This window comes from Montipora foliosa, chromosome 5 (genome assembly GCF_036669935.1).
Source record: "Montipora foliosa isolate CH-2021 chromosome 5, ASM3666993v2, whole genome shotgun sequence".
In the NCBI taxonomy this organism is placed as follows: Eukaryota; Metazoa; Cnidaria; class Anthozoa; order Scleractinia; family Acroporidae; genus Montipora; species Montipora foliosa.
In genome coordinates this window covers 43957425-43968606 of record NC_090873.1, presented here as the reverse complement: position 1 = coordinate 43968606, position 11182 = coordinate 43957425, and the positions used below count along the sequence as shown (strand labels likewise).

The 11182-nt window shown below is 40.2% G+C and overlaps 1 protein-coding gene across 2 annotated transcripts in view; it reads right to left on the bottom strand.

The window, feature by feature from the left end:
- Positions 1-1615: 1615 nt before the first annotated feature.
- The window catches only part of LOC138004313 (NPC intracellular cholesterol transporter 1-like), a 15292-nt gene continuing 5725 nt past the window's right edge, over positions 1616-11182 (bottom strand). Inside the window, exons 1-4 of one of the 2 annotated variants that reach the window (XM_068850790.1) lie at positions 10026-10176; positions 6846-7679; positions 4409-4668; positions 1616-2264 (exon numbers count right to left, since the gene is read on the bottom strand). In XM_068850790.1, the coding sequence (XP_068706891.1) occupies positions 1928-2264; positions 4409-4668; positions 6846-7679; positions 10026-10097 (1503 nt within the window). In that variant the 5' untranslated portion in view covers positions 10098-10176 and the 3' untranslated portion in view covers positions 1616-1927. Of the gene's footprint in view, positions 2265-4408; positions 4669-6845; positions 7680-10025; positions 10177-11182 lie in introns of those variants that run through there. The other variant, XM_068850791.1, reaches the window with a different exon arrangement.

The window sequence follows — 11182 nt, the reverse complement described above, 5'->3', positions numbered from 1 at the left end:
AATGAGGGCTCGAAGCATGAATATGCCTGCATGCACTCCTTTTAATGAACAAAACAAAAGACCAAACCTCCTGAGTATTATCACATGATCTGTATTGGGAAAACAAAATGCACAAGCCGAAAAGGTCTACTGATACTTCAGTTGATTTTATAGGCATAAACGTAACGCAAGAACCGTGCGTGTCTGGTCTTGTCTCAAAGAGAGGCAAGAGATGGTTTCATGCAGACTGGGACGCCTAAATTGCTCTGTTGTAAACATGGCGGTTCACGAGTGAAGTTGTCTCTCTGGCCTTTCTGTGGACGAAATTCAGGACCTATTGACACAATCTGGGCAAGTTTTGAAAGCTAACACCTTCAATCGATGCGTTATTTTCCCGATAGGACTGGGTGGCCCGACACTTATGAAAAAACTATGAAATGAGAATCGGGAGTCTTCCCTTGTCATGGAATGGTAGAATTACCCAGAATTCTTTTTGGGCATGAGCGAGGCAACTTAAGAAGCACGACACTGGCCCTCATGGAATGGCTGAAGCGTGGCCAGGAGAAATGATTTCTAGCCACATACTCAGGAGTAGGCCTGGTGTGTGCTGTTAACTTAGATTTTGGATTTCTGAGCAAGTTTTTATCATAGAAAATTCGCGACAAAGTTGTACTTTCATTTCGCTGTAATTCTCGTGTCAAGGAAACGGTATAATAATGTAAATAAGAGAATAACGATATTTATATTTGAAGATTACCTGTCGTCTTACTACGAAAGTCAAGCTCTACATCTCTATGCAATAAGCGCATTCAAAATTCCCTGTAGTTCCTCTAGAACGCGGCTAAATATTTTTTTGAGGGTAGCTACAAGCCAATCTCGTTCCCAGAGTCGTCGTTCCTTTGACCAGCGGTCGGGTAACGAACGAAGCGTGCGCAGAAAAACTCTGGGTGGGAGATTGGCTACAAGCGTCCACATTCAACCTTGATCCCAGGACTTTTCCCTCACTTGGACGGAAAAATCCCTGGAAACTAGCAGACAAATTTTAACACAACTCTTGAGGAAATGTGTACATCGTCTTTTCGTGGCGCGTCAATGATGGGCTGCGGTTTGGCATAAAAGGCATAAAATTTATCTTTTTCTAGCATGCCTCTTTTGTTTGGAAGTTATCCCTAGATAACACTAAAAATGAGCTGCAACAGAAGAGTTCTTTGAATTTTGCTAAAACGCAAATTTCAGGATGACGTTTGCCGTAAACGCCACCCTAAATCTCTGCAGTGATGACTGGAGCAAAAACGGGAAAAAAGAAGGTTCGAACAGGAGCCGAAAGATCTCTTATGGAGCTAAAGGAGACTGGTTACCTAAAGTTACATTTATTAAATCAATAACCACGCACGGAATGAGTGTTCTCCCCGATGTGCACCGAAACAGTTTGTGTACCATACGACCAAAATGACGGCGTTGTCAAATATGACGGACTGAGTGTTCTCCAATTTGGTCGTATGGTACACAAAGTGCTTTGGTGCACATTGGAGAACACTCATTCCGTGCATGGTTGTAATTTTTGGGTACAAAAAAACGGGAAAGTGTCATAAAGAGAAGAAAAGAGTTTTCGTTGCCACGAAATTTGTCTCGTATGTAACTTGTTTTTAAAGGATTTATTCGGATCTCATCAAAATGTCAATATTGTTTCAAAAAAAGCTTGTGACATCAAGTCAAGTGATTGCACCTGTCAAAAAGCAAAAGTTTAAAAAGCACGTGCACAGCGATTGTACCTATATATATAATTATATATATATATATATATATGTATATCGTTTACATTATAATGCCCTAGTGGCATCCTAGTTGACGACGTAATGGTAGCGCCGTAAATATAAAGTGTCTTGTACCTGGGTCACGTGCGCTTTCAAGAGCCTTAATTAAGGTATCAAAGCGATCGACCTCGATTCTAAAAGCTGATATCAATATCGGTGTTGCTCTCTCCGTGGTGTTCCATTTCATCCTGTATGGATCGTTCGGCGGCGCTGTAGCTGATGGTTAGATTTTCGTTCTCAGGGTTATTTACATAGTCTCGCATGAAATTTACAAAGGCCTGCTCCCACGCTAATGCTTTTTCAAGTCTGGTTTGATCTTTGAAATTGTTGACGAGAAAGGTGATGATTAACGTTGATGCGTCTTTATAGTTAGTGCCGTTGAATCCTCTGAGAACAAAGTATGGCATCACTGCTTTTCCATAGGCACCACGGCAAGGAAGGTTCATGCGGCCATCATATGACAATGGAGATCTAAAAAAGAATCGGTAAGAGATTTTTAATAGGCCATTTCCCAGTTCATGTCTGCCTCCTCTTCAAAGCGAGTCTAAGTGCGAAATTTTTCTTATGAAAATTAGTTTTCATTCCTATGTAAAGTAGAACTAATTACCATCACAAAAACTTCGCACTTAAACTCGCTTTAAAGAGGAGGCAGACATGAACTCGGAAATGGCCTATAAGAATGACTTCTGGGTGAATGGAATTCAAAATATCGTCATAAAATGAAGTAACTTCAATCTTTGGAACATTAATAATTACTTTCTTCACTGGCTGATCTCTAGACCTCTACCAGTAACCGTAGCGCATTCTTATCATTGCCACTGACTTAGTAAAACGAAATGAGTGCATGAAAATGTTTTTGTTTTTTTACAGTATCACTCGCAGCTAATTATATTTCATACCAATTCTCTTACAACTCCACTTGGAAAAGGAAACACTGAAGGACGTGGAAAGGGGAGGTGGATGGTGTTTTTCCCATCCCTTTGTTTGGGCTTCCAGATCTCACCGACCTCCACCTCTGAGTCTGAGAACCTGGAACAGGGTAGTTGTTCATTGAAGCCTACAGGAAGCGAAAGTTCTTCGAACGCAAAGGAAGGTGTGGGTTGCGACTGACGAAGTTGAAGAGGAGGCAGCTAAGAGCGAGAGCGTTGTGTATGCAGAAAAAATCTCGAGGCTCCAGAGAAAATGTTATGTGAGGTAAGAGAACAAAGGCCGCTTATCATGTGACTTCAAGAACTAATGAAAGCGCGCCTTTTGATGTGTGATGTCATTAGACAGACATCGTTCACGTGGACATTTATGATCCAGAATAAACCCCTGCTTTTTTCCCGTTGTGTACACTTGCTTTGAGTTGTTCTTTAATATTTATTTTCGAAACAGCGTGTTCTATGTTGAGTGAACGAGCTCAAGACTGAACCAGCGTACGTGTTTTTATCGGCCGCTGTTGTCAATTTCGGCACTAGTGACCAGTTTGTTTTGCGTTTTTTGACCATTGAGTCGTGAACAAGTTAATTTGAATGGGAACGACCTGCATTGAATAAACAACTGAAACATCTTAATTTAACACTCTTACTTTAATTACTAATTGTATTCAACATTTTTTTACAGTTTTGTACTCGCACTTTTATTTTCCCACTCCGTTGTATCCCTTTAGTATCATGTAACCTTTTTTCACTGATTTGTAGCTATTATTCTACAGTTTGTAATTTACACCTACTTGTTACCTACTTTATATAAAGTCACTTATTTGTAAACATCCCTCAACTGAAGATGGATACTGAGTATCCGAAACATGTCTTGCAAATTTAAAAGTTGTTTGGTTTTTTTTTTTAATGTTTGAAATAACATTGTCTGTAAAGTACACAATTAAACGATCAATTTGACATGCCTATTGATTGCCTTGTTGGCACTTAGCGATAGCTACTACTCGTTTCTTTGTTGCATTATATAACAATTAGCCACCCTTGCTTGGTCCCGCTTCTTATCACGCTTGAAAAATCACCAGCTGCTGCAATCACCTTATCGCTCTTAAGCCGTGTTCACATTAGCCCTCGATTATGATTGAATTATAATCGAATTAAATGTGGAATGGTTTCACATCAACTAATTACAGTCCCTGATTATAATTGGATGATACTTACGTCAAACAACCTCAAGCTTAATTAAGGGAGTTGTTTGAAGTAATTGCAGTGCGTAATTGAACAGAATCAATGGCGAACGCGTGGTGGTATGAGCAGACGAACTTCTAATCGCTTTATGTAGCGAAGATTTGGATTCGTCTTCTTCTATTCTCGGAAGTTCTCCTTGGTTCTCTTCTCGCCTCAACCATGGTGATGATAATCGTGTGATGGCAGCCACGCGATAGGGCGCCATTTTGTCTTACAATGCGAGGTTATCTTGCCTATTGTATTTGAGTTTTCGCGTGTGTGAACAGAACCATAATTGAATAAAATTGAATGGAGTATGGTAGCCTGAATTATGCTTCAGTTGATCATAATCAACGTTGAGTGTGAACACGGCTTTAGACGGAAACTCTTCTCTACAGCGCTTGGAAAACCCAGCAGAATACCCCCCTTTGTTTCTGCTAACAAACTCAGAATAAAGCAAGTTTTCTTTACCTTGTGCAAAGCAAGATATGATCATGGAAATCATAAGCCTTGAAGTCGTAGGTCAACGTCTCATTATTGCAGATGTCTCCCATGCTGGTAAGACACTTGTTCAGTCTTGTGTTATTGTTCTGAAAGTACTGAAAGATGCTCGGAATGGTACATTCATGTTTTTGTGGAGCTAGTGGCTGGTAACAGATGTCTTCCAGTGTGATGTGGCCTGAACCAAATGGCACCCTCATGTTAGAAATCTTATTCTGAAGGTGAAGAGCCTAAAAAGAAAAACATGCTTGTCGCCAAATATAACAATGTTTCACATACGCTTCCGATGATATTTATGGCAAATAAGGAACTTTTATAATGAATGTTATTTAAGTGTCAACTGTATAGCAATGGGGAGCTAATTGCGATACGAGCAAATAAAGCCAAAAGCCTTTGAGATGCATTTCTAGGCTCCTTGTAATCAGGGGCACCCAACGATAATCTGCGGTGAAATATGCGATCGGGAGAGTCAGACTGTTCTAAGAATTTCGGGTCTACGTTGCCAAACAGCTATAGATTTTTTTACTAAAACATCGCCTAAAAGATTCGCAACTGGCAGGGAAAAGTAGTCTCTTACGTTTTCGGAAGGGATAGTTTTGCAATTTTTAGCACTTATTTTCCCTGCCGGTTGCCAATCTTTTGGGAGATGTTTTAGTACAAAAATCTGTAGCTGTTTTGCAACGTAGAAACGAAATTCATAGAAGTTACAGTTTGACTCTCCCGAACACATATCTCACCGAAGATTATCGTTGGGTGCTCTGACTGTACAGAAATCAAATGAAATTAAACTAGGGCAAGACGACAAATTTCGGTTGTGTTGTCCCACGTAAATCCATAAACTGGATAAGTTTGACTGAGCACATGATGACTGGCACTAGAAATGACTTGGTTACCTTACCTTTCGCGCCAACCTCCTTTCTTCCCATTATATTGAAAACATTCCCTTAAACCATCTCTTCCATAGCTAGTTTCATTTCCCCGCGGGCGGTTAACCCCCCCCCCCCCCCCCCCATCCTCCTCCCTTACAGTGAGAGTTACAGATCGCCAAACGATTATAGTCACCGTTTGGGGACGCTTGAGGTGTGAATGGATTAATTTGTCGATTTCTTCGTCTAACCTGAATGTTGGTCGCCCGACTTGTATATTCGCCTACCATTGAGCGAGACAATGGCTCTACACGTGTGTTCTGAAGTTTTGTACATTCCTTTCGCTTTCTCTGTAACTCTGAGAAGTGAAATGACTGAGCTGGGATGACGCAGACTAATATGGCGTGGGTTTGATTCCCAGACTTGGCGTCACATGAGGGTTAAGTTTGCTGGTTCTTTACTCTGCTCCGAGTGGGTTTTCTCCGGGAACTTCGGTTTTCCTCTCTCCTCAAAAACCATCCTCCGATTTCATATCATTTGGTTTGATTTCTGTTAAGTGTCCCCCATCAGTGCCCCAACGCTAAATACAGTTGACACTTAAATAAATTTCATGATTATTTACGTTACATGGAAAAGGTGAGCGCAAAACTGCAAATCCTGGTTTGTTGCATTGTCAACACCGCTCCTCCCGGTTCAGTATTTCCTGAATGGTTCGGCTAGCTTGTAGAAGTTAATTAAAATGGAATACAAACAAACAAGATTGAAAAAAAAGGCGCGAATTTGTAATTGAAGTGACCGCGTTCTCGTTGAAGTCGCCTTCAGCATGGTATCTGAAAAATAGGGACCTTAAAACTATGACGGTTGATGCCGTCTGCAACTTTCAATTTCATTGAATTTAGATAACCAGCCTGAAGCCTACATTTCGATGTGTTGTGTCAGGAAAGGAAAGGAAAGGAAAGAAACTTTATTTAAGTATCTTGTCATTCTAGCGCTGGAGCACTAATTGGGGACACTGTAAATTAAAATTAACAAATAACGCAAATCAAGTCAAATGCCAGACGAAAACCTCTCGGTGCAGAGTAGAGAACCAACAAACTCAAATGGAACCCGGGCCACATTGGTGGGAAGCGAGTGCCCTCTGCGCCATCCCTGGGCTTCAACTTTGTCTGTTTTTCGTCTTTGTGCACTGGTAGCACAAAAAGGTGGATTGAATCAACCACCACGCACAAAGCACTTTTTGAAAATTTTCCCTTTTCATGGTCCCAAACCTTTTCCTTTCCGTTACATTTTGTCAACGTATAAAAAATAAGGCTGCTGCATCCTAATGTTATGGGTAATTCATGGAGTTAGGTAAGTTTGCATTATCTCTACAACATGCCCGGGTTGCTCGAAACATGGTTAGTGCTAACCAGCGTTAAATAACATGGAAACCGATTGGGTTTTGATAGCTCTTAATTAACCAACGGTTAGCGCTAATCAGGCCTCGAACAACCGGCCTCAGGGGAATAACAATGGTCTAATCGCAAATCGTACAAGATAACCTTATTTAATAAGTCCAAATGAAAGATCGGTCCAAATGGAATCCATTTTTCGTCACCAAAACGGTGGTAACCAGTGGGAACAGGATGTGTTGGACGAATGACCAGCCGAATGACCGTGGAATCATTCGTACTTTCGTTCTGGCGCGCAGGGCATGAAGACTGTGTGCAATCTAGACAACTGCATGGGTTGGCTGTCCTGTTATTTTGAAGATCAAAAAATGACTCATTGCATTTAAGGATTGTCTTGTTCATCCAGTGAAGATTAGTTGTAAGTTTTCGTGGAAAGTTAATTTTGAATGGAGCATACCCATTTAAGGTATCTCCCATGTAATCAAGCAGCTTTTGCGGAGAACATGTTTCTGCTGGTGTTCCACAAAGCAGTTTCATCACCTTTTCATTGAACTCAGGGAAGGTGACGTCTTTGCAGGAGTCGTACAATCCTTGCTTGAATTTCTCTGATACAAAGTAACTAATACTAAGAATAGTTTTATTGTCAATAGAAGTTGGATCCAAAAATACAGACTGATCCTTGTTACACGTCAACACACAATAAAGCCTCCTCATGTTGTTCCAACAAGCTGGGCAACGAGATGTTAGTTGTCTCATTGTTTGCAAGCTTGAGACCAGACTTTTTAGCTGTTTAGTGTCACAGCAAGTACGTTGACCACGTAGTTCAGGGCAGATGCTGTTCAATAATTTTACACCTTCTGGATCCTTAAGCTCCTTTGCTGGTCCATTGTAAAAGCAGTTTTTGGGTTTATAGTCATTTGAGCATTGACCATACCAGACACAATATCCCTTTTTGTGATATTTTGCATACTCTTCGCTTTTGACCTGAAATGCAAAATAACACCTCAGACACTGTGAGTATAATAACAGAGAAAGTTCAAGTCGTCAGTGGGTCCTGAGTAAACGAACACACCAAAAACAAAAGCAAACCAAGGAAAAACATGACGTTAGCATAAATTTAAACGATGATTCCCCAGGTTACTTTTTACCTATTTGAACATACGACGCTGGCCCCGACACTTGGTACATAAAGCATAATACAGGTAAATAAAAATAATAATAATAATAATAATAATAATAATAATAATAATAATAATAATAACAAGGACCTGGGTATGATAGTCTCTTCGGATTTATCTTGGAGTGAAAAGTGTCAATGTGACCGTTAATATAGCCAACAAATTGTCGGGCTTGATTCACAGAACAATAGTCTTGTCAAATCAGAATGCATTTTCTACGGTATACAAATCTCTTGTACGCCCAGTTCTTGAATACGCTGCCCCGGTCTGGAATCCGCCATACTTATCTAAGGATATACTGGCGTTACAAAAAGTTCAGCGAATAGCTTCTCGGCTTGCTCTTGGGCAAAAACGTGGGGAGATGGAATACGAAGATCGTCTAAGGAAGCTGAAGTGGCCTACACTCCATACGCGTAGATTATATCTTTCTTTAGTTGAATGTTACAATATCGTTTTTTGTATAAGTTAAACTTTGACGACCTCTTTGAGTTAACCAAGAGCAATTCAACCCGTGCAAACCACCCGTATGAGCTAGACGCTAAGACAGCGAAGTGCAATCCATATAAATACTCTTTTTCTATTAGAAGTTGTGCGGAACTGGAATAGCCTACCAGTGTTGAGGCTGGGAGCCCGAGCCGTTTTGAGAGTGCACTCAAGCGCTTTTTAGATATCCATATCGTTAGCCAGCGATTAGCTAACTATAACTATCGCTATTATTGATCGTCAGTACGCAATTCTTTTGTAGATAATTTCCAATTCCATGTTTTATATATTTTATCAGTTGCACATAGTCTATATATGTTTTATACTTTGATTTAGAGAAACTTCACAGGGTCGAACTCTAGTTTTTCCTTTTTCTAGTTTTTCCTTTTCCTTTACATATACAGTATACATATATATATTTTGGCATCTTGAATAAACTTGTTGCCACTGTCATTGTCATTGTCATGTTTCATGATTAATTTCTTTTAGCTGCCAACTCACAAACTGTGTGCTATGCCGAAGACTGAGAGTGAGTATACATCATCAAATGGGTTTTTGCAACCCCTAACAATGAAATAGATAATAATAAAGTAGGTAACACATACAAGATGGCAACAGTGAGAGCCTCCTGGAAATGAGGGCACATGTTTTCTTGTTGCGAAATATAACATAAGGTCCCTTGTTGGATCATGAAAGTAAATGGCCAGCTTGAGTTTCCCTTGTTACGTGGAATGCCGAAGGCATATCACGTCTTTAAACCGGTCTGGTATCTTTTTTTTTTGGTAGTCACAAATGTGCATACCCCACGGATATTGAAGTAATGTCCGATCGGGTGAAATCACTTTCATTCCCAGTACTTCCTAACCTTCACGATTACCTGCGAGCGCGTTAGACCACTCGGCCACCGTGACACACGTTGAAACCAAACATTCACTGTGGGTTCTTTCCGCCCGCCATGATTGATTCAGTATTAAACTATTCGATAAAGTGGAGAGATGCTTTTTCTTTGAGAAAGGCAAGCTTTAAAGGTAAGGAGAATTTTCTACGTTATTTCTAGATCTTGCTTCGTACTTGTGTGTTCCACTGTGAACATTATTTTGCGTAGAACGAATACTCCAATATTTCTTGGGAACCAGTTTGTTCGTCGTTTTGACGTAGAAAGAAAATAAGAAAATATCTTTCAACGATGAAAAATGAAGTCAAGTTTAAAAAAACGAATTAGCTATCGCTGTCACGGAGACTTCGCTGCAGTCCCCCATCCAAGTACTAACCTTACTCGGGGGAGCTTAACTTCAGATGACACTAGGGCTAGTATCAAGGATTGCGGATCTTTCTGTTAAATTCGCACATATCTTGTCGACCTTTATAACACTTGAAAGAAAAAAAAAAGCAAAATACCAAAAACCTAATATCTTGCCGACATTTTGTCACAGACGCATCCTTTGTTTCGGGAGTTGTCAGTATTAAACACGCAAGGTAACTTGATCACAGGCGGCCGCTAAAATCGATGTCACTTTCGTTTTTGCGATTTTACTTGTACGACCAAAAGTAAATTAAACTCTGATTGAACGTAACAAAAAATCGCCCTAAAAGTTCCTTCTGCTCTCCTTAAAAACTACATATTAATATTTATTTACTTTTGCATAAAGCAGGCTAGCAAAATCTTTACCTTGCTTAGTTCGCATTTTTGAGCGTTAAAACAGAATTTTTTTGGTTGTATGTTCCTGATAGCAAGTCGCATATTTTGACGTCCCCCATCCAGATACTAACCCCGCCGGAACCCTTAGGGATTAACTTTAGTAACATTGGTCTTGGAAAGCTGTCAGAACCTCACAGTACACGCTTTTCTCCTGGAAAAACAAAACACAGCTCAGTTGACAGTTATGGAAAAAAGCACCGTCAAGTTACTGCACTACCACACGTACGCAATGCGTTCCTACTTTAAAAAAATATCCCGTATCTCCTCAATTCCATCCACCCCCCCCCCCCCCCCCCAGCCAAAAATCCCGTATCCCCACATTTTTTTAAACCTAAATATCCCGTATCCTGATCGCTTCTCGGCCTATTGGCTAAGATTAGTTTCTCGGCGAAGGGCTACGGTCAAGTACCATTGTACTAAATACGGTACTTTTTTCAGTGCCGTAAGGAGTAGGCACAGAACAGTTTCGGCTGTTTGTCTGTTCTCTCGAGAAGCGATCACTAGGTTTTTTTGTTTTTGTTTTTGATAGTTCTTTGTTCAGTTCTTTGTGTAGAATCATGACGAACTTTTGTAGTTTCTGAGTACTATTTACCACTTGTAGCTTTTGTTGACTTCGATGATAGAGAGAGTTTTGGCGATCTCAACCCGGACTGGACTACTGGCTTTATGCTTTTTTTATTGACGAGATTTCAAGTTATTGTGGAGCTTTTGGTGCCAAGTACTGAAATCAAGATTATGGAATTGTAAAATTAGAACCTTGGATTGGACTACAGAACACGCAATTACGGCAGATTTAAACAGTTTGCAAGGAACTAAACCAGGATTATGGAACCGGACTTCGAATACAGGGCCCGGTTGTTCGAAAGCCGATTACCTTAATCCAGCATTAGCGTAAACTTTTGTTTTATGTTTTCAACTTTCTGGTGACAGTTTCCTTTCCTTATTTTTGTTTTTCAAGTTTGACTTCTTCTAATGTAAAGTTTTACCGAATATCAGCCTTGAACAGCATTTGGGAGTAGAGAATAAAACTCCTTTTAAAACTCGGTCTTTGAACAACTGGCCCAGGATGATAAGTTATTGAACTGTGATTTGTATGAAGCTTTTCGGATGATTTAAGGCTGATCTTG